This window comes from Crocuta crocuta, unplaced genomic scaffold, assembly GCF_008692635.1.
Source record: "Crocuta crocuta isolate KB4526 unplaced genomic scaffold, BGI_CrCroc_1.0 scaffold125, whole genome shotgun sequence".
In the NCBI taxonomy this organism is placed as follows: domain Eukaryota; kingdom Metazoa; phylum Chordata; class Mammalia; order Carnivora; family Hyaenidae; genus Crocuta; species Crocuta crocuta.
In genome coordinates, this window is record NW_027531143.1 from 568,175 (window position 1) to 590,609 (window position 22,435).

The following is a 22,435-nucleotide window of genomic DNA, read 5'->3' on the forward strand; positions in this document are numbered from 1 at the left end:
CCTGCCTGTCTTTTGAAAGACAGCCATTCTTAAAATTAATATAGTTTATTTTGAAATATTTTCCCTTATTATTAGTGCTTTCATATCTTTTTTTAAGAAAAAATGTTCCTACTCTGATGTTATAAAAGTTCTCTCCTACTTTTTTTAATAGGGCTTTAGTATCTTTCAGGTACAAGTTTCCAATTCACCTGCATTATATAAATAAAAGTTTATATTTACTTTGAAAAATTCAGTTTTTCCAACTCCACTTGTTTTTTTTTTAAATGTNACACATAACCAACTGAGCCTCCCAGGAGAATCTCAACCTCAGTTTTCTGAAAGCCTGATTCTGGGGCGCCTGGGTGGCTCAGTCAGTTGAGCGTCCGACTTCGGCTCAGGTCATGATCTCACGGTTCGTGGGTTTGGGCCCCACGTGGGGCTCTGTGCTGACAGCTTAGAGCCTGGAGCCTGCTTCAGATTCTGTGTCCCTCTCTCGCTCTGCTCCTTCCCTGCTCGTTCTCTGTCTCTCTCATTCTCTCAAGGATAAATAAACATTAAAAATTAAAAAAAAAAAAAGCCTGATTCTGCCCCCCTCATCCCCCCACTGCTCTGCTTGGCACTTTGATTCCAGAGTATTTAGGGTCTTTATTGTGTTCCTTGGGTCTATTTTGTCCATCCTGAGCTAGTTCCATCTTGTTCTTCATCAAGGGTGTTCTAGCTTTCCCAGCCCTTTGTATTTCATATGCATGTTAGCTTATAACATTATCAGCTTATAAAGTTCAGCAAAAGAAATCCTGTGATATTTTGGAATTTTGATTGAGATTACTCTGAATCTATAGATTTTTAGGACAACTTACATCTTCACATCACTAAGTTTTCTATTCTATGTACATGTTATAGCTCTCCATTTACATGGGTTTTTCTTAATGTTTATTAATAAAGATTTGTTATTTTCTCTGCAGAAGTCTTGCACATCTTTTACTAAATTAATTCCTAAGTATTTTATAGTGTGATGCAGTTATAAATAATATACTTGCTTCAATTTTCACTCTTGCTGAGACAATTGAAACACAATTGATTTTTATCTAGCAATACTACTAACTGCAATAAAAATTATAGTAAATTACTTGTGTATTATTTAATATTATCATATCACCTGTGAATGATTTTCTTTCTTCTTTTCCAATCCTTATACCTTTCAGTTTATTTATTTATTTTTTGTTTTTAATTCCAGCCTTGCTGCATTGGCTAGGACCTGAGTAATACCGCATAACGGTGGTGATAGTGGAAATTATTGTTTTATTCCCAATTTCAAAATGAAAGCTTCCAACATTTTACCATTAAATGTAAAGTACAATGTTGACTATAGAATATTTGTTTTGTAGAAAACATTTCATTAGACTAAGAAAGTTCCCTGTTACTTCCCCTTTAACTGAAAGTTTTTAATCATTAATTGGTATTGAATTTTATCAAATTATTTTTCTGCGTCTACTGAGATGATATTTGTTGTATGCATTTACTTTTGCGATGATCATATGATTTTAGTGTTGATGTTGCAAATTACATTGTTATAGTTTTCTTCCCAACTTTTTTATTCTGAAAAATTTTATATGAGTTGCAAGTTTCATTGAATACCATTTTTATTCGAAATAACAGCCAACAGACAAATTATGAATATTCAGATTTAGGTATTTGGCAGACATTTTCTTGAAAATGAATGAAGTGCACCTGTCACTTCAAGAAAATAACAGGCAGCATATTCTACTAATGATAAAAATGGAGCTTTCAAGTCAAAATTAGCATTTTGGAGAATTTGTATTTGTCACCATCAACTTTCTGGTTTCTTAAAACTTAAAGACTATTCTGATGAGATCAGTGGAAATATCAATGAATGTGTTTAAAATATATATTGGAAAACTTCAACACTTCAAATAATCTGCATATCTCATTGCAGTAATGTTTTCCAAAGTCCGATGTGTGATGTTACAAATCATGCATGCACAGTGTTAAAAAATGCATGAGAAGTATAAGATAGACCAATGAATCCTAATGTAATAGTAGAAAATTTTATTGATATGGTTTCAGTTTCCCTATTGCAAATAAAATTTAAGAAATGGCCAATTTTGGTATAGATTCACGGAAAAATATGTACAGTTATCTCCGCTTTCCTACTACATATCTGTGTAAAGCTGGAAGTTTTTTCTTCTGTTTCAACCCAAAACACACACTGTAATGGATTGAAACCTGAAATAAATAGGAGAATCTAACTATCTTCAATTAAGCAAGACACTAAAGAAAGTTGCAAAGATATAATATAAATCCACTCTTTTCATGATTTGTGAAAAATATAGTATGTTTCATTAAAAATGTGATATGTTAATATGAACTGGGCCTGGGGCGCCTGGGTGGTTTAGTCGGTTAAGCGTCCGCCTTTCGCTTAGGTCATGATCTCGCGGTTCGTGGGTTCGAGCCCCGTGTCAGGCTCTGTGCTGACTGCCAGCTCAGAGCCTGGAGCCTATTTCAGAGTCTGTATCTCCCTCTCTCTCTGACCCTCACGCTGTCTCTCTCTCTGTCTCCTAGAAATCAATAAAAATATTTTAAAAAAATATGAACTGGGCCTATTTTTGTTATTTTAAAATGAATTCATATTTTTAACTTTTCTCATTTTCAATTTCAAACATGGTAAATATCACTATATATGTTCAATTTATGTGAAAAAAACTATCCTTGGAATCCTCAATAATTTTGAGAGTATAAATGGCACCTGAGACCAAAACATTTAAGAACTACCGCCCTAGGAACAGCACCTAAGCTTATGAAAGTATAATGTTATTTGGCACATTTTCCCTCTTCCCATGACGATGGAAGAAACTGAAAATATTTTAAGTCCATTTACAACCTCCTAAATTAAATGCTATTTTATGGTAAATTTAATTTTAGAATATCCTCTTTTGTGTTTATGAAGCTTCACTATACTATGTTTGGATATAGATTTATTTTTATTTATTTTGCCTATGCATCATCAGCTTAGCCTTTTGAATGTGTGGATTCTTATAAATTGTGGAAAATTCTCAGCCATTGTCCTCTGTTCTCTCTCTCCTCTCCTCTGTTATTTCAAATAAATATGTGTTCATTCACTGAGTTCTTCATTTCATGTATTATATTTATCAGTTTTAGAACTTCTAAGTGGTTCTTTTTTATGTATACTCCATCACTTTTTATAGTTTTCATTTCCCTGCCAGTATTTCACTTGGCTTTTTTCTCCTTGACTGTAGTGAACATGGATTGTTTCAGTCTATGCCCTGTAATTTCATATGTGGAGCTCCTATAGGACTTTTGCTTTTGGTTTTTTTCTATTGGTGACTTGTCTTTTCATGTGCCTGGGTTTTTAAACTGTGTGTTGGTCATTATATTTGAAATTTTATTTGTAGCAATAATTTGAGGCCTAGTATGGTATTACCCTACATCTGAGAAGATTTTTTTCTTTGCTTTTTCCAGGTGTCTAAGGTTATTGAAGTTCAGGACTACATAATGCAGTTTCCAAAATTGAAGTTTTCAGAGCCAACCAATCAGCACAGAAAAGGAAGACAGATTTTGCTAGACTGGTTTATTTCAACCTGACTCTTAGCATACTTCTTAGGAGTCCTAAAACAAAGTAGTTGTTGATTTACCCTTTAGGAGTTTGGATTCTCATTTCTGCCGGAAAGCAGAACTCAACCATTTATTCTAGAGTCACAAATGCCTCTAGGGCAAAAGCGGCCTTTAGCTTGGTCTACCTCCCTGAGGTCCAGATTTCTGTACACTGGCAATTCCTCTCTATCATGTTAAGTCTTGGGTGATCTTAAACAGATTGCTTTTATATTTTTTCCACCTCTTTTATCTGCCATGGAAAGTTTGTCTGAATTTTGTAAACTAATTTATTGAAGCAGATATTCTCATGCTGGTGCTTGTTAACAATAGTGAATTTGAATATCCTTCGTACTTTGGTTTTGCATTTCCAAACTGGAAGGAATGACTTATTATTTCCTGAAGCCTGAGCCAGTTGAAAGCCTACATAATCCACATTTTTCTTGTTACCCTAAAATAAGCATGACCTTAGGATACACAGTACATACATATCTCTCCCTGTCTCCAGTGAATGAATGTAACCCCTCTAAGACATTCATGTTTCCTTATCTTTTCCACTTGCTCATTTTGCCACCATTTCCTTCCACTTTCAGTATGGAATCCATGTTACTTGTGCTCGTAATTATTTCTCAACTGTAAACTTTCAGTCTATTACTTACCACAATCTCAAGCTCAGGATCAAGCTGGCTAGCTTCATTCCTGTTTCTGTGCTCCTGAACAGCTCTAGAAAGAATGTATAACTTTGCAATACATTCCTCAAAAGTCTATAATTTCTAAATTCCAGCTGTGGCACAACTGCAATCTTTCTTATTCTTGCTCAAAATATTCTCTTTCTCAAAAGTTCATCCCTCTCCGAATGTCTGTTAAGCTTCCCTCTAAGTATCCCATCTCTCAATAATTAACCTTTACTTGCTTTTTTAAAAATTTTTTTTCAATATTTTATTTATTTCTGAGAGAGAGAGAGAGAGAGCAGGGGAGAGTCAGAGAACCTGAAACATGCTCCAGACTCTGAGCTGGCTGTCAGCACAAAGCCCAATGTGGGGCCCAAACCCATGAACCATGAGATCATGACCTGAGCCAAAGTCAGGTGCTTAACCGACTGAGCCACCCAGGTGCCCCTACTTGCTATTTAGAAATGCAAGGGAATCCTGAATGAACTCTAACTGCAGTCATGTCTTTCTTGTAAGGTTGTTTTTTCTCCTCTCATCCTTAATTCTTTTTTTCCTGTCTCAGAGAAAGACCTGTCTCTGTCTTTTCAAAGGATAGCCATTCACCTATATTCTTAAATTATTGACTGCTTTGTTCCCTGGGTTCTCACTCCATTCATGCATGGGCCTTTCTCTGATACTTGCCATCACTCCATCTTCACCAAGCCCTTTCTCTCAAAACATCCTTTAGCCTAGAAAATAAAACAAGTTGGGAAAAAATTGTATATGACAGTTAAGAAAATTGATAGGGTAACACAGTTTTCTTCCCTGCTTCCAAAGCAAATTTTAGCCAAAACATATGGAAGACCTCCACAAAATAAACACAACTTTGTGGGAAATAAAAGTTCTCATGCTTGGTCCTACATCCATACTGGTAATATCCTCTCCATTTGCCCTTCGTAACGTCTGACTTCTTGGCCTGATTTCAATGATAAGTGCTGCTTACCAATCTAGCTGGTAGCAGTTGAGGTTGTAATTGGAAAGATTTCCTACCCGAGGATCTTCCCCACATAGTACACCAGAGATCCAATTTTACCGTTTTGTTTTCCATCTCTCTGATCTGGCATTATGACCTCCTCATTTATTATTGCTGATTCCTCTAGGAAAGTGTTTCCTAACCCACTGGAACTATTTGTGGAACTTGAAAAAAAAAAGCTTACATGTAGGAGCCATCCTCAAGAATTGTCTGATTCCATTGGTCAGAAGTGGAGTGGAATATACCCATTATAATTTTTTAAAAACTCTACTGGTTGTTGTTGAGTTCAGTTGAGAACCATGTCCCTAATTGAGTGACATGCTAAGATACTAATACTGTAAACATAGCCAAATTATGAAAAGAGCGTAAATGTCCATCAACTGATGAACAGATAAAGATATGGTTTATATATACAATGGAATACTATTTGACAGTGAGAAAGAATGAAATCATGTCATTTGCAGCAACATGGATGAAACTGGAAGGTCTTATGCTGAGTGAAATAAGTCAGGCAGAGAAGGACAGATGTCATGTTTTCACTCATATGTGGATCTTGAGAAACTTGACAGAACACCATGGGGGAAGGAAAGGGGAAAAAATAGTTACAAACAGAGAAGGAGAGAGGCAAACCATAAGAAACTCTTAAAAACTGAGAGGGGGATGGGGAAGTGGGGGGGTGGGAAAATGAGTGATGGGCATTGAGGAGGGCACTTGCTGACATGAGCACTGGGTGTTGTATGTTAGCGATGAACCATAGGAATCTACCCCCAAAACCCAAAGCACACTGTACACACTGTATGTTAGCCAATTTGATAATAAATTATATTAAAGAATTTTTCAATATACTAGTTGAAAAAAACGATACTAATACTGTAGCATGAATCAGTGTTCTTTTTTACTTTCTTTGTATGATATGGTAGAATGTTAGCACCATGTCCTGAGTTCACCTTCCTGAGAGAAAAGAATCCAGAGGTAAGTTGGTCAGAAAATTAGTCGAATTTTATGACCTAATAGTGACAGTGAAGTGTGAATTATTTCCATTATTCCAGTCCATAGGAGAAAACTCTTGGTTTGAGAAGGCTTATTTTTTGCTTTCCAGTCCAGAAAATGCAAGCTGTTTTCTTTGGCACGCCTACGTCATTATACAGATCCATTCCCCTCAAGGAACTTCCAAATACAATGAACACATCATCTATGGCAACTGAGAAGCATAGCTTTATGTTGCCTGTTTTAGAATTATTTCTTGACATTAACATTTTTATGTACCCCCATATTAAGTTTTATGCTTAGATGTTATCCCACCAGGTAGGAATTAAGGTAGATGCCATATCCCAAATCCACAGAGAATCAGAGCCAAACTGTGGGTTATCAAACCTGTCTTTTTATGTGCTGTTACTCATAGTATGTGATTTATATACACTGCTTTTGAAAGCTGCATTAACTGAAAGATGCTGGTTCGTAGAGGGGCAAAGAAGTGCATTTACAGGCTGGCTTGGTTGAACTGTGTTGATTTCTCTCTAGAACAGTCTTCACAATTCTTTGCTCACAGTTAGAGGTCTGCTGAAAGTGACTCGGTGTAGATGAAAACAGCTTGCTTAATCATTCCTGAAACACGGGAAAAATTAAAATACATTTTTTTCTTTGTCAAGCAATAAAAACAATGCCAGATTGTTAATGCCTCTTTTGTACCTTTTACTTGAAAGACCTCAAAAGAACATCAAGGAGAATAAAGGCAAAATCTATTCCCCAATGGCATCATTATACATGTTGAAGCCTCTAAAACTAAAACTCTAAAGACATTCATGAAGAGTAGAGAAATAAACGACAGCAAACTGAAGAGTGTATCTCTGGAGTTTTGTTCAACTTGCTTTGTTCAAATTCATTCAAATTGGATGATGAAAAGCAAAGATCTCATTTGTTTTAATATTAAAATAGTAAATTAGTGAGTGGTGAGTTGCTAATTGTCCTGTAAAGCATTTAGGGTGCCAGGAGTGCCCCATGGCCAATAGTTTAAATTGCATTCTTATGGTTGAAATGAAAGCAACCGTTAGAGTCATGTAAAACAATGTTTTTAATAATTTAAGCTAGTTCTATTCAAACATGATTTTCATTGTGAAATATTTATCGAAGCTCCTGTTTTTATTTGAGAGGAGCGAGTTTCATTTTGGACTTCAAGGCATCAGATAGAAATTCGTTTTCAGTACGGGGCTAAAATGGGGAGATAGATTTGTGCTCTCCAGTGTTACTTTTCATCCCCAGCTGCGGCTGCTTGCTTCTAGGGTGCAGAATTAGCAGGTTTGGTTAAATTTTACTTGAGTTTTTGGTGACCTTTTCTAATCCTGACTGTTTCATAATTTAATGTCTTGACCTTCGTTTTCCATAGAGCCACCTTAGTGATAAATACAGAGATTTAATAACTAGAACTGGTTGACAGGTGACCTTTCGTACATGGCCATTTCTCTTTGCTGGAGAAACCACACTGTTTTGCAAGTTTTAATTCACAGATTTTAATTATCTATTCTATAAGCTCTAATTATCTTGTCTATAAGCTTATTCACAGAGAAAAAAAGGAAAGGTTAAATATTTCATTCTTCTTGCTGATTAAAATGTAAAATGCTTGGCAGTTGTCCTAATATATCATTCAAAAAAGACAGAACAATTTGTCAGATTCTTACCCAGAGAAGAGAGAAGGGGAATTTTCCAGAGCAGTTGGTAAGGAGCAGGATGAAAAAAGTCGCCAGTAGAATGAGTGTTATCATTAGCTGGATGAGAGTAACCATGTGTGTATGAGTGTGTATGTGTATCTCTGTGTGTGTGTGTGTGTGTGTGTGTGTGTATAAACTTAGAGCAGAGAAACGGGAGAGTTCTTTCACTACGTGTATATTAATTTCAAGAGAAACATGACTGAAAAATAAAAAAAAAGGATAAACTTGCCAATCAAAGTGAATAACCTGCTAGTTTGGGTAATTTTTCCTTTTTTTTTTTTTTTTAAACCAAGTAAGGATCAATTGAACATATCATGGTAAATTGATTTCTAGAGTCTATTTAAATAATATTTAAACACAGAAAAATAAAGCTGGCTAGTTTTAAAAATACACAGATTCTTAAAAAGAAGGAAAGAATAGTCAACCTTCCTCCCAACCTTCCCCATAGGATCAAAGAATATAGGACCTTTTTGGTTTCCCTGGGTTTGCATTCTTCAGCATTTTGGCAAACAGATTTCATTTTTGTGCCAAACACTCATGCTCCTAGTAAAATAAAAATTAAAAATAGGCACTAGGGACACAGGATCCCAATCAGCCAGTGTTCTGGAATCTTTATAAGCACAGAGGAGAGAATGACTCCTGAGTTAGAGAATGGTTTGTCAGTCTTGAGCTCCCTTGGATTCCCAAGGACTTGAAAGCAGGCATTGTGGACTTCTAAAGTGAATTTACCTCAAGGAGGTTTTTGCGTAGGGGGAGATATTCCCTTTAGCCATGGAGAACAGCTTCTAAAAACATCATCTGCCATGGCCTTTTTTACCGCAGACGTAGACTATAATCACTTAATGTTTCAGAAAGAAATACAACTCACTGCTGTTATGAAAAAGTTCTGAAAAACAAATTAAGTAAAAGTATGGGGCCCCTGAGTGGCTAAGTCAGTTGAGCATCAGACTCTTGGTTTCAGCTCAGGTCATGATCTCACGGTTCCTGACACTGAGCCTCCAGTCGGGCTCCAGGCAACAGTGCGGAGCCTGCTTGGGATTCTCTCTCCTCTCTCTACCCCTTCCCCACTCATGCTCTCCCTCTCAAAATAAATAAATAAATTTTTTTAAAAAGATGTGGAGAATCATTCAAGGCTAGTAAAATTCATTGTGATTAGTTTACCTTAGACTGAAGTTACAGCCATATTCCATATTTCAAATTGAAAATAATTTAAAAATTTCCACATAATTCCATATGCCATGCTAATACCATTGCTAAAAAAAAAGAGGTTAATTCTGCTCATATGCAAATCCTAATATTCCTAAGTAGCCTTTCATCAGTTGGGAAACATTGTCCTCTTTTGGTGAAATTCTTGTTCACCAGGCTGTTTAAAAGCATTAACTTATAATTTAATATAAATAATTTTAATACAATACTGGGTGAGACTTGAGGTGTTTGCCCATATGTATATTAGGAATAATGAAAATTATTATCAAATATTTCTATAATATCTCTCCCTTCTGAGTGCTGTGAGTACATTTCATAAAAGGTAACATATGCTCCTTTTTTAAAGCTGAGAGATATCTGATACCTACTGGATATCATGTTCATCTCAATTTTCCCAACTCTATAATGGGAAATAAAAATGTAACTTATGAAGAATTTATTATAAGCATGAATGGAATTATGTAGTAAAGTGCTGGGTAGGATGACAGGCCCATAATAGGTGTTCAATCATGTTTCCACCAATAAATATAATACATTATGCTCATTTATCTTTCTCATTCTGTTTCTTCCTTTCCTCCCTCTCTCATCCTTTTCTGTGCCCAAGATAGGAACCGAGTCCTTTTCTCTTGTAAGGAGGCAAATGTCATGATTCACTTTAGCAGAGAAAGGACTTGTTTTTCAAGACAGTCCCTCAGGCCTTTAAACTAGTGCATGAATTGACCCTAGTTAATCATCGAACTCCACTTTGCTTCAGAGCTGTGTACTAAGATTAAAAGCTCACACTGATTAGAATTCCAAAATTATTTTATCCTTCATGCTGCCTTTCACAGAATAAGTACTAAGTAAAAACTACTCGGTTGTTTAATAGAAGTCTCCAAATTTTTAACTTTCCACAAGCTGAGTGTTCATAACCAGATATGCAGGTATAGAGTTTGTATACTTTTGCAAGGGAGAAATACCCAAATCAAATGTAGTGATCTTACTGTTAAAAAAGGTCAACATTTAGATTTTTTAGAGGGAGCACGAGTGGGGGAGAAGGGAAAAAGGGAGGGGGGGAGAGAGAGAGAGAGAAAGAGAGAGAGAGAGAGAGAGCATCTTAGACATTATCCACACTGAGTGACATGGGGATCGATCCCACCACCCTGAGACCATGACCTGAGCTGAAATCAATAGTGAGCCACCCACTCACATTGAGCGAGCCACCAAGGTGCCTCTCAACATGTTAGATTTTAAATAAAAGCAAGTGTTTGATGTTTGTGGGCTTTCCTTTACCAGGAGCGCAGTTGCCCAGTCAGAGTCAGCTGAACATTGAGGCGATCTCAGTTTATAGACACAGTGCAAGCCCAACCAAAGCATTTGGCTTGATGATGTTTTGAGTGTGCAACAGAAAAAGATGAAGAGGTTATGCTTGTTTTAAATGAAACAAAAAATAAGGACAAGTCAACTAAAAAGGAAAATTCAAAATTAAGATAGGGCTTGATAAAGTGGAGTTGGTTAAATCTTTCTAAAGGTCTCAGAAAATCCAGGGCCTCAATCTGAGAAGAAACCGCTTACTGAGGCAGAACCGGGCAAGTGGAGACATATGGAATACATTTTCGAGAAAGGGCCCCAAGTCAAATAATATAAACAAGTTCTAGAAACAGCAGTACATTTTACCAGAGAAAGTTGAGATCACAAGATACAGCGATAAAGCTAATAAAAAGAATGGAGATAACCATGTAAGAGTAGCTCTTGGGTCAAACCATGCATTCATTGCTAGGTATTTCTTTCTTTTTTATCATGGCTTACCGTAGTTTAAAGTGTCTTCAAAGGTATCAGTGAGTCCCTTGGGCCTTAGTGAGCTCTTGGTGTTACCTGCAGCTTCTGATGCTGATTAGGAATGTTTCATTCATCCAGCCCTGCTCTCCAACATACTGTAAAATGGTCCCTGCAGCCAAGTGGCAAATAGAGTGGTCATCATGTGTAGCCATGTCTCCTGGTACCTCATTTAGGAGGTCTGACAGCTAGGCAGGACAATGGCCAAACAGGATAGGTACGTGGAAGGCTCTTATGACTCTGGCGATGGCCACAGTATATAAAAGAAAGGGACAATTTAAAGATCACCACCTATGCCCCAAGCCATTACACTCCTAGCACTCTGCCCAATTACATATTTGTTACATAAACAAGAGGCTGTTGTTGCCAGTGTTTGCCCTCAAGTTGTTAGTCAGCTGCTGACCTCATAATCTGCACAGCTGCGGCAACCCGATATGTTGTCATGAAACAGATTGTGATGTCTTAATTGATCACTTTCAGAGGTTACAATTGTCAAGTGAAACCAGCGTGCTGATTCTTATTAGTTAAATTAAGGCTTGTTACAGCACAACCAGCTAATTCACTCTAACGACTAGGAAAATCCGATGCAAATTTGTAGATCAAAACACATCCAAGGCTCTTTCTCTCTTTTTTCTTTTTGAAAATTTTTTTTAATTTGTAGAGGCCATACCCCAAAAAATGCTTTTATTATACAGTGAGGCAACTTCTTGGAGCAGAAAATGGAATGTAACCTCCCTGCACCATATGCATCTTGGTGATAAGTTGGAGTGTGCCATATGACACACACAGTTTAAATCAGGCATTGATTTGCATGACTCGAAGTGGGTTTAGAGGACTTAGCTAAGTGTAATGTATGTTAGGCCCTGCTGCAAATTGTCTGGCAGAAAGAATATCGTGTTATTTCTTATCGCCCTGAAAAACTGTAGGCTCCTTGATGCATGAAGGTCTGAGATCAATGTCTGGTCCCAAGAGGCGTCCACTTACGCCTCCATCTGACCGTCGGTGAAGTCTTACTCTGGCACCAATCTGAAGAACACATTTCCAAGTGCACTAATATACTCAACCTTGAGCAGACCTATTCTAACCTACCGTTCAGAAATCTTCTTATAGCAGGGGTGATGGACAGTCCCTTTGGTAGCAGAGTTTTAAGACACTTCATAAATGGTGAGACCTTGGTGGTACATCCAGTCCACTCCTGAGCTGTGTTGTTTAATGTCCAGCCCTGTTCAATCCCTATGTGATTCTAACAGCTCAATGAATCTCTTCTTAAATGGGAAAAAAAGACATTTCATAAATGGACTTTGTGGATTCAACAAGTCAAGATTTTTTCAAAACCCTTAATTTTGATATTAAATACTTTTGCCTGTCTAGCGTATTTCACAGGTGCACAATAAAAACTAAAAGAAGTACAGTTAAGTTAACCGAATAAATGCTAGCATCCAAAGTACAGTGGGAAACACAAGGATAGTCAGCAAAGCAGTTTTACAACAGAAAAAAATATCAGATAATAGCTAAATGCCCAGTGGTGGGCAAACAGGTACATTAAGGTATGTCCACAAAATGGAATATTGTGTCAACATTAAAAATATCCCTCAGAGGTGTTTACCGGCATGGGAAAGTTTAATGATGTGAAATTAAATGAAAAACAAAGGCTGCCAAATTTTATAAATGGTATCTCAGCCTGTCTAAAATAACCTGTCTAGAAGAAAGAAAATACCACAAAATTTTGTAGCAATTGTCAAGTGGCAAAAATACGGAGAGGTTTTTCTTTGATTTATTTCAAGTTTTCCACAATGAATCCATATTACTTCAATAATCAGGAAAAAAAAATAAGTGTTTTAGAGCTGTTTGAGTCGTTTTGTTATAACATTAGCTGTGGGAGTCTGTGTTCAAGGCATCTCACATCTAACAGATCTGAAAATGAGCTCGTATTCCTCCTCTGATCCTGTGCTTTTCCTAAAGCCTTTGCCTTCTCATTTAAAGCCAGTTCCAGTCTTCCAGTTTCTTAGGCTAAAAATCTGAAGTTACCCTTGATTCCTCTCTATCTCTCAGATCCTACCTTCCATCTACTGGTCCAGCCAATCAGCTCTACCTTCAGAATACCTCCAGTGTGTCGCCAGCATGTTGCTCCCTCCTCTGCTATCTGATGCAGCCCTAGTCACCGTCATGCCACACATCATGCCACACATCATGCCATGATTGTGGCAGCAGTCTCTTCTCCAAGTTTCTACCCCTTTCTCCTTTTTATCAGTTTGCCACATAGCAGCCAATGCTGTTAAAGTATAATGCAGATCAGCCACTCCTCTATTCGGAGCCTTCCAAAGGCTCCTAAGTGAAAGAGCCTATGCAATGTCTCCCTGGTCGTCTCTCTGACCCCAGTACTGTAGCATCTCTACGATGCTCAGCCAGGCCACACTGCTCCCTTCGTTGCTCCTCTCCTGCTGCGGGGGTGTTTGTAGGGGCTTTTGGTTTAGCTTTGCAGGATATCCCCCCCACCCAAATCCCCAAACCCAGCCCTCTTACTTTCTTCAAGTCTTTCTTCAAATATCATTTCTCACTCACCCCCTGACCTTTTCTGATCCCTCCACCAACACACACCACATACATGCGTGTGCACGCGCACACACACACACACACACACACATATTCTAACCTCCTTCCTTGCTTTAATTTTCTCTATTTAGCACCTGTCTTCTTCTATCAGTTGTATACTATGTTGATTCACTTATTACCTTTCTCCTCCCCCGTTGAATGTAAGATCTATGAGGTCAGGGATTTCTACTTAAAATTTTCACGGTTGAATAATCCCCAAGCCCTAGAACATGGCATATCATAGTTGCTCAGGAACTGCTTTGGATTCCTACCATTGATAGGAAAAATGTCTTGTTACAGTTGTGTGGTAATTATGCAGGTGACTTGTCTGAGGTACTTTGCCTCTCCATTTACTCACCTAGATTGAACCTGTTTGTATATTGATAGGTTCCTTGTGGATTACATTTCTCTTTTCATCTAAATCAACAATTCTTGCTGAATTAGAAAAGTCCATTTCTTCCCTAGTATCAAGTTCAGTGTTCAGGCTTCCAATAAGTTATCTGAATTAAATTGCTTTCATTTTCTAATTTAGCTGCTATATACTGAACTATAGTAATCTGAGGACTTCTGGGATTAAAATGAAGAAGATAGACATTGCCCCTTACAGAGTTTGCTGTGTAGTGGACAGACATAATTAAACAATAAAATACAACGTAACTAATAAAGTAAGGGCAGTACCCAGTGTGATAAGAGCCAATGACCAATAGGCACAATAAAAATATAGGATCAGATGTCAGATACAAAACGTGGAATCTCATGGAAGGAAGATGAGAATGACATATAGCAACAAAGTGCACTGGTCCTTTATCACTGTTGTAAAAGATAGGATGACTTTTCCTCATGGAGGAGGAAAGTAATAAAAGGAATTTATTTGCTTTGCTTTAGAGGAAGGAATGCAGGGAATAATGGAAAAGAGCAATGGGTTTAGAGTTAGATCTAGATTTGAATCTGCCACTGCAACTTGAATCTTTCATCTGCAAGTTCTGAGAGCTGGTGCTTAACCTCGGAGTCTCTGTTAGTTCATTGATTTAAAACAAGGAGGGTGGTGGTTAGGCCAGTACTAGAGATTGTCTCTGTACATTCTTTCTCTCTGAGTTCTTAAAAGAAACCTGTTTTATCCATGTAAAATAAGCATAAACATGGGGTGCCTGGATGGCTCAGTGGGCTGAGTGTCCAACTTCAGCTCAGGTCATGATCTCATGGTCAGTGAGTTCAAGCCCTGCGTCGGGCTGTGTGCTGACAGCTCAGAGCCTAGAGCCTGCTTTGCATTCTGTCTCCCTTTCTCTCTGCCCCTCCACTGCTCACACTCTGTTCTCTCTTTCAAAAATGAATAAATGTTAAAATTTTTTTTTAAATAAGCATAAACACAAAGGCCAGTTAACATGGTGATACAAGGGGATTTTTTAAGGGTTTCTGTAAAATTTTTTTGTTAGCCTGCAGCTTGTCTTAAATAGTTCTTGGTTCAAAACCTCTTCATTTGCTGAATTTTTCATATTTTCATCAACTGCTACTTAACTATTCACACATATAAGTAAAATACAGAATTGATGCCTGGATATATTCCCTTTGCATTTCTGTCTTTAGCCACTGTCCTTATTAAAGAGATCAAATCTTTCCCCATTTCCTTATTTCATTTGAAATTATGGTTTTAAATTAAAAGTCATTATTTAGAATAGAAAACAAATGACTACTTTTCCATTTAATTTTAAACTGACACAAGGGGATAGAAATTATCATTAAATAGAACTATTTCTTAACAATCTGTATTCATGTTTTAAATGAAAGCATGCCCCTAGCTTTATAACCCCTACTGTGGGATCAGTACATATATTTCAGAAATTCCTACAGCAGCTATGCCCAATATCTGAATTTCATCTTCCCAAAGGAACTTTTTTGGATAGGTGGAATGTGCTAATTTACATGTTTTTCACCCTGTCTTATTTCTCTGTTTTTCAGCCTTTGCAACTGGACTGTGACCTCTGCGCCATAGTGTCAAACTCAGGTCAGATGGTTGGCCAGAAGGTGGGGAATGAGATAGATCAGTCATCCTGCATTTGGAGAATGAACAATGCCCCAACCAAGGGCTATGAAGAAGATGTTGGCCGCATGACAATGATTCGAGTTGTGTCCCATACCAGTGTTCCTCTTTTGCTAAAAAACCCTGATTATTTCTTCAAGGAAGCAAACACTACTATCTACGTTATTTGGGGTCCTTTCCGCAATATGAGGAAAGACGGCAATGGCATTGTTTACAACATGTTGAAAAAGACTGTTGACATCTACCCGACTGCCCAAATTTATGTGACCACAGAGAAGCGCATGAGTTACTGTGATGGCATTTTTAAGAAGGAAACTGGGAAAGACAGGTGAGTCCTCTGAGAGGCAGCCTCTTTGTCTTTTTTGCTAGCTCCTTGCTGAGTTCTTTTGCCAGCTATCAAATGAACAGAGTTATTTTTCAAATTGATTGTTCTATGTTTTCCTGACTATTATGATTACTTGATGAGCCAGCAGCTAGGCCCCATTTATTCCACCTACACTACCGTCTGTTCTCTCCATTTTGATTGGCTTGAGGATCCAAAAAATACTGGATGCGTCCCCAAGATATCTTTAGATTTGTTCTATTTAGCTCAATTTGCTATTGGGTAAATTGGATGTTAGCCAAAAGGAAGTCTACACATGTTCTGTTTCAAAACAGACATGTTAAGGAAATTTAGGACCTAAACTCCTTTGGAAATTGTGGCAAAAATTTACCTGAGACTACAAGACAGAACAGGCTATTGATTCTCTAATAAGGTTGCACGACTTCTTGCATGCAAATAGACCCTATGATCATGAGCACCATAACTTGGTATCTAACAGATATGTTGGTGTGTTCAGCAGAATACCATATTGAAATTATGCATTACTGAAAATCATTAACGGTGGATTCTTGAAGAGAAATGAGGTATAAATACCATTTACTCAATTATCCAACAAACCAATTTGCATTTTTCATTGCATCCATTTTTTTTCATAGTCTTCTATAAAACACCCTTCCCACTTCCTCATCCTGAGGCTTGTTCACCTCATTTTTCTCCCCCTCCTTACATCTCCCATTTTCTCTCTCTGCTCCCTCTTATCCCCCTCTCCCATATAACTCTAGTGCCTTCCATTTTTTTCTTTCTTTTTAGAAAGGCAACCAGTGTACTGGAGAGAAGTAGAATTATTAGTTCATATTTATCATTTTAATAAAGATCCACTGAAGGAAAATATTGAAACCAATTGCAAGAGTTTTAAGTCATGTGTGAATTTTAGTTATTCATGTAGTATCATTGATAAATTGAGTATTGCCTGTAATTCCAATATTAACATTCTGATTTCCTCAAAACGTATGTCTTTCACTGTTTAGTATTATCAAATCTAAGTTTTTAACTACCTTGGGGTATGTGTGCTTGTGGGAGGAAAGTTTCTGATATCTCTAGGTGTAATTTGTATGCTGATAATTATTTTAAAACCTTATCTGGACCAATTATCCTATTGATAATGTAGGTTGAACATAGCATTTTCTATTTCTGAGCACCCAAAATATACAGCTTCTAGTGAACTACAACATGGAATAACCATAATGTTGGCCCTTTCCCCTGTTAGAGTTTGCAAAGAGAATCCCAATAGTTAAAATTGAATCAGTGTGGAATAAGCATTCCAAAGAGAGAGGGAGAAGAGATAAATGAATAGGTATGTACTTCAAAGGAGTAGGTGTGTAGTGCAATTCTATATAAATATGACCATCTCAAGGGGGTTGGAAATTTCTGGTCTCTCATTAGCCCAGAGCAATGCAATTAATTAGATATATTTGGTATTTCATTAGTCATAGTCAGCCCTCAGGGTATCCCCCAGTCATAACTATATGCCCTAGAATCATTTGGGGCTATCAGAGAAGCACTCAGCATGCTGTATGCTCCTATGTATTTATATCATGTTGGCTTTTTCTGTGAGCTTTCAGTGAGACGGCACACTGTCAAAGATGTGTGGATTGTACAGCAAGAATTGGGAGAAAATAGCTTTGGCAGATTCATTTTCCTACTGGCCGTGATGAGAAAAGCTTTTTGTATAGAGGGAAAAAGCTTGCTTGGTAAGATTGATTTCCAAGTATCATTCATTTGGTAAAGTTACCAAAATAAAAGGGGGGGGGGAGCCAAATTGATTTTATAATGCTTCCTTCTATTTCCCTCACCAAGTCTATTCGTGTCTGGTTGCATCATGGAGTCCTGCAACCAGACTGAAAAAAACAACTACGCTAGGGCTTGAGAAATGAACAGAATGGATGGCTTTGGTAGAATCCAGTTGGGTGGCAAAAGGTTGACCAGAATGACTTTGAAGGCCGTTATCTGCTCTATAATTTACTATATGCTAACTTCAGCTATGTGGATCTTATTGCCTAAGGGTTTCCCATAGATAGTGATCTGATGTTCATTGCAAAATTTCAAACAAAAATGTTGTTTAACTTTATGAAGGAAATGTCAAAATTATAAAACAGAGAGACTAATGGTGTAAATGAACCTCTGTATCCTCACAGTTTGGGTTGAATAACTATTAGTCCATGTCCAGTATTGTTTCGTCTATAGCCCTATCACTCTCTCCCAAAGGATTATTTTGAAGCAAGTGCCAGACATCATATTATTTCATTCATTAATATTTCAGAATCTATCTCTAGAAGATAAAGAATCTTGAAAAGAAATACAATGTCATTGTCCTACATAAAAATCAGCAATATTTCTTTAATAACATTATATAGTTTGTTTTCAGACTTCTCCAATAACCTTATTAATATTTTTAAACTGTAATTCAGATTAGGGTTAGCATTAAGGTCCATACATTGTTCAAATCAGGATTAGCATAAAGTCTATACATTACAACTAATTGATATGTCTTCTATATTTATCTTAATATATCCCTCTCCCCATTATTGGGAAAAAAAAAACCTAGTCATTTGTCCTATACAGTATTCCACAAGATAATTTTTGCCGATTGCACCCCCTATGGTGTTTTTTGTATACTGATATTTCTTTGATGAGGCTTCACTGGATTCATGCCCTATTTTCTTCTTACCAAGACCATTAGGTGGTACTTCTATCAGCAGGAATACTGTCCAGTTTTCTCCTTTTACATTAGCAGTCATTAATGATCATTGTCTAGATTTAGTAGTTCATTAGAGGTTGCAAAATGGTGATATTTCATGTCTTCATTTATATTAACTGGAACTTTATAAAGAGAAACTCGTCCTCGTTAACTTTGTTTTCTTTTTTTAAACCAAGTGATAGAAGATAGGACCAGTCCTTTCTCTTTACAGTTCTAAGGCATTGGTTCCCTAGCATCCTCCAAAAGTGACCAGTAAGTTTATTATTACCAATGTTTACATACTGACATATATTTAGCAATATTTGGAATATTTCAGTTCGTTAGAATTATGTCTTCATGCACAAAGTGTCCTCCTTTGTGCCATGGGAGCCAATTCGAATTAGTTTTGGAGTCCTTTTGACAGGCCATTAGTAATTTTGGAGAGTGTCTTTGATTCCTGGTGTTACAGGTTGATTTAGGCTCTTCTTGTACATATTCTGATGTAAAGCTCAATTCAGACATTTCTCCAAGGAACTTTGGTCCTTTTAGTATTTCAGACAGCATAATCTTGGTGCTACTCATTGCTACTAGGTTCATCTTTATTTCTTGGCCTTTTCATTGGACAAAGCTAGCATAGAAACAATGTATGCTGCATATATTGTTTATAGATAAAATCATTATGAGTTCAAACTGAAACTTCCAATTCAGATTCAGGGCTATCATGTTTTCATTTTACCTCCTGTATCTTTCATGTGTTTCTCCTTTTTGCCATACTGGCAACCACAGGTCCTAGAGACACCGATGTACTTACTCATCTGTTTCTTCCCACAACATACACACAACACTCTTAGAATAACATCACAACCAGCAATATTATTACTGTCAGCGTTTTCAGATTATTTTACGTCAAAGAAGATGTATTAATGGCAAGCATTCATGTGGGTCCATGCTCACAAAATGTGTGTTACTTATGTCCTAACAAAAGTTTTAAATGTTTTTCTCCTAAGTAAATAGGAATATGGCCAGTGGATATGTCATTGCAGACATGAGGGAGTAAGGAAGAAGGGACTCTGTTTAATTTGACTTTCGTTGTAAAGCTCTTTTGGCTGATTTGCCTGAACTTACTGGAACTTTTTAGCAAGTGCTCATTTTCATCGTCAGGTTTTTAACGGAGAGGTTATGTCACCATTCTGATGTATAATTTATAGAATTAAAAAAATTGTGTCCCTAGTAGTTAAAATGATTCATGGTAGGAAAATGACTAAGTGGAGTTTCTCAAAGGAAAAAAAAAATGACTCTCAGCTTGCTTCTTCAAATTGTCAAAATCCTTTTAAAGAAGTATAAACCTCTCTCACATGTAAGGTGGGTATTTTTTCATTTTGTCCAGTGCTTTTTTTTTTTATTTGTCTTAAGGGATTCTTCACTGAGGAAACATGAAGTAGTAAAAGAAATGTATATAGTGTTACATTTCTTAGAATAAGTTCAAATCAACTCATAAGCATATTGGAATACTTTTTCAAACCAACTGAAATTTAATATGCTTTCTTACCAGTCATTGAATAAAACTGTTTGGCTTGTCAATTAGAAAGAGTGACCTTATGGGAAAGAAACGGAGAGAAAAGAAAGAAACAGCGTGTCCTTTCTCTCTTCATCCGGGGCCCAGTTTTCATTGGAATTCTAGGACCTTGGGGCAGTGGTTACCTTTGTATTTTCACTCAACCAAATATTTTTTCTAGGAATCAACCTTCCAACAAACCAGAAAACTTTGGAATTAAAGGTCTTATATTCAAAATAAACTAGACCCAAATGGATATTTCTTCCCTCTTTAAATGATTGGCATGCATAAATAACATTAGCCTGCTGACATTTACACATTTGCATTAATACATCTTAAGACCGAAATACCCTAGAGGTGATGTCAGGCTGACAGTGGCACACAGTGCCACACTCAGCATCCGAAGAATGCGATTATGTGCCTGGCCATGTCCTGACACAAAATGAACGTGAACTCTCCTGGAGAAGCAGCAGCCAGCCAGTGGGAGATATTCTTCTTACCTGTAGGCAGGTGGGCAATTGCAGCTCGCCTCCCACTTTAGAAATACATTGGCAAATGCAAGCACATTATTTAATTAAGTAGTAATTGAGAAAGCTATAGTCCCCATTTAAAAACGCAAAGCTAATTTAGGGCTGATAAAGGGCCCTGAGCTGCCCTAAATAGGTCTTAATTAGCTGGCACCAATGTGGCTCCGCCTTCAGGGATGGATGAAATTAATGAAAGCTAGCAGCAAATGGATCAATGTTTCAAGATGTTACTGCTTCAGGTGCAGAGGATGAGAAGGGAGAGCGTTACCTTAAGGATCGTTTAAGACACAGGAGGTACCAAAGTCACTCTCAGAAGACACTGTCAAAATGGCAAACGTCTTCATAAATATCAAGATGGCTGCATGTGTAATATTTGCCAGCTTGTTCCATCCGTTCCCACTCCATCCTAAGGAGAGAAAAAGAAACCAGTGAGGCGTCATTTCTCACTGCCTTCTGTTGGAGACAGGTTTGTCATCTGGCATGGTTTTAAGTACAGCCTGGGTTTTGCTATTTCAGCTGGGCCATTTTGAAAGTTTCTTATTCAACTTTAGGGATTAAGTTGGCTCACATCCCTTAGGTTTGCAAAGCCTTAGTGGTTTCTAGAGTGGGAAGAAGTTTCAAGCGTCCTCGTCCTGAGAATTTGGGAGCACTCTGAGAATCCCCTCTGTTGAGCTAACAAGGCAGGTAAGCTGCCTCAACAAAAGGAGGGCAGGAAGGGGAAGGGGCAAAAAGGAAACCAAAATAGAACAAAAAACTGGGCTAGCCTGAGAGTCGGCCACGAGGCACCGAAATGTGCCTAATTCACCCAAACTAGTACAATTTTTCTCCCTGGACTCTGGAAACAAAGATGTCTAGTTTTTTGTAACTCAGAATAAATAGGTATAACTCCAGGAAATCCTTGACCAACAGGAAATAGGCAAAGTGGAAAGGTTCTTGGGCTGAAAGGCAGGGCACAGTATTAAAAACAGTATTTTTCTTTTTCCTTTTTGAAGATGGTCTTTGGAAATCCAGCATCTCAGCACTTTTTCAAGAGCAATGTTGACACACCTCTGATAAAGTGAATTAATGTTTCCATCCCAGCTGATATATTTGGCAGGAACAATAAGTTCACATAGCAGTCATGGGCAGACCCATAGGACTCCTGAGTCAAAAAGTGTAATAAGGCATCTAGGGCTCGTTTTCATGCTAACAAGCATTGGGAAACAAGGGATTTTGTTTTTCCCGTTATTCTTGATGGCATCCAATGACCTACATTAGGCTTCTTCTATAATACACATCGCTGGAAATTAAAAATTCAATAAAAAAGAGAGAAGAATCTATTTTAATAATGGGAGAATGGAAGGGATGGGGGTAATTTATCACGCTATACGTACCGACCTGCCATGTGCTTAAAAACATACACATGCGTGCACACATACACACTGGGTGAACACTGTGATGTATTTGACAAGACAGCTTAGTTGAGGATTAAAACAAGAGAAACAGCTAAGATTCAGTGACCATATTTTTAAAGGGAAGCCTGTGCAGACTACTGATATTGCAGAAATCAAGACTTGCAACCAGTGTACTTGGGGAAATAAGTTCTCCTGGGCCTTAGGATATGACTTGACAGAATAGCTAGATGTGTGGCCAGATTACACTGTAGAAAA

At 37.4% G+C, this 22,435-nt stretch overlaps 1 protein-coding gene and 1 long non-coding RNA gene across 4 annotated transcripts in view; one reads left to right on the top strand and one right to left on the bottom strand.

Moving 5' to 3' along the window:
* Nucleotides 1–22,435, top strand: part of ST6GALNAC3 (ST6 N-acetylgalactosaminide alpha-2,6-sialyltransferase 3) — a 543,469-nt gene that overhangs the window by 329,360 nt on the left and 191,674 nt on the right. For all 3 annotated transcript variants that reach the window (XM_077771085.1, XM_077771086.1, XM_077771087.1), the window contains exon 3: nucleotides 15,564–15,973. In XM_077771085.1, the coding sequence (XP_077627211.1) occupies nucleotides 15,564–15,973 (410 nt within the window). The remainder of the gene's footprint in view (nucleotides 1–15,563; nucleotides 15,974–22,435) is intronic.
* LOC144237405 (uncharacterized) lies at nucleotides 6,649–11,389 on the bottom strand. Its single transcript, XR_013336844.1, has 2 exons — nucleotides 10,989–11,389; nucleotides 6,649–6,894 (listed from the first exon to the last, which is right to left on the bottom strand). It is a non-coding gene; the product is annotated as an uncharacterized LOC144237405 (long non-coding RNA).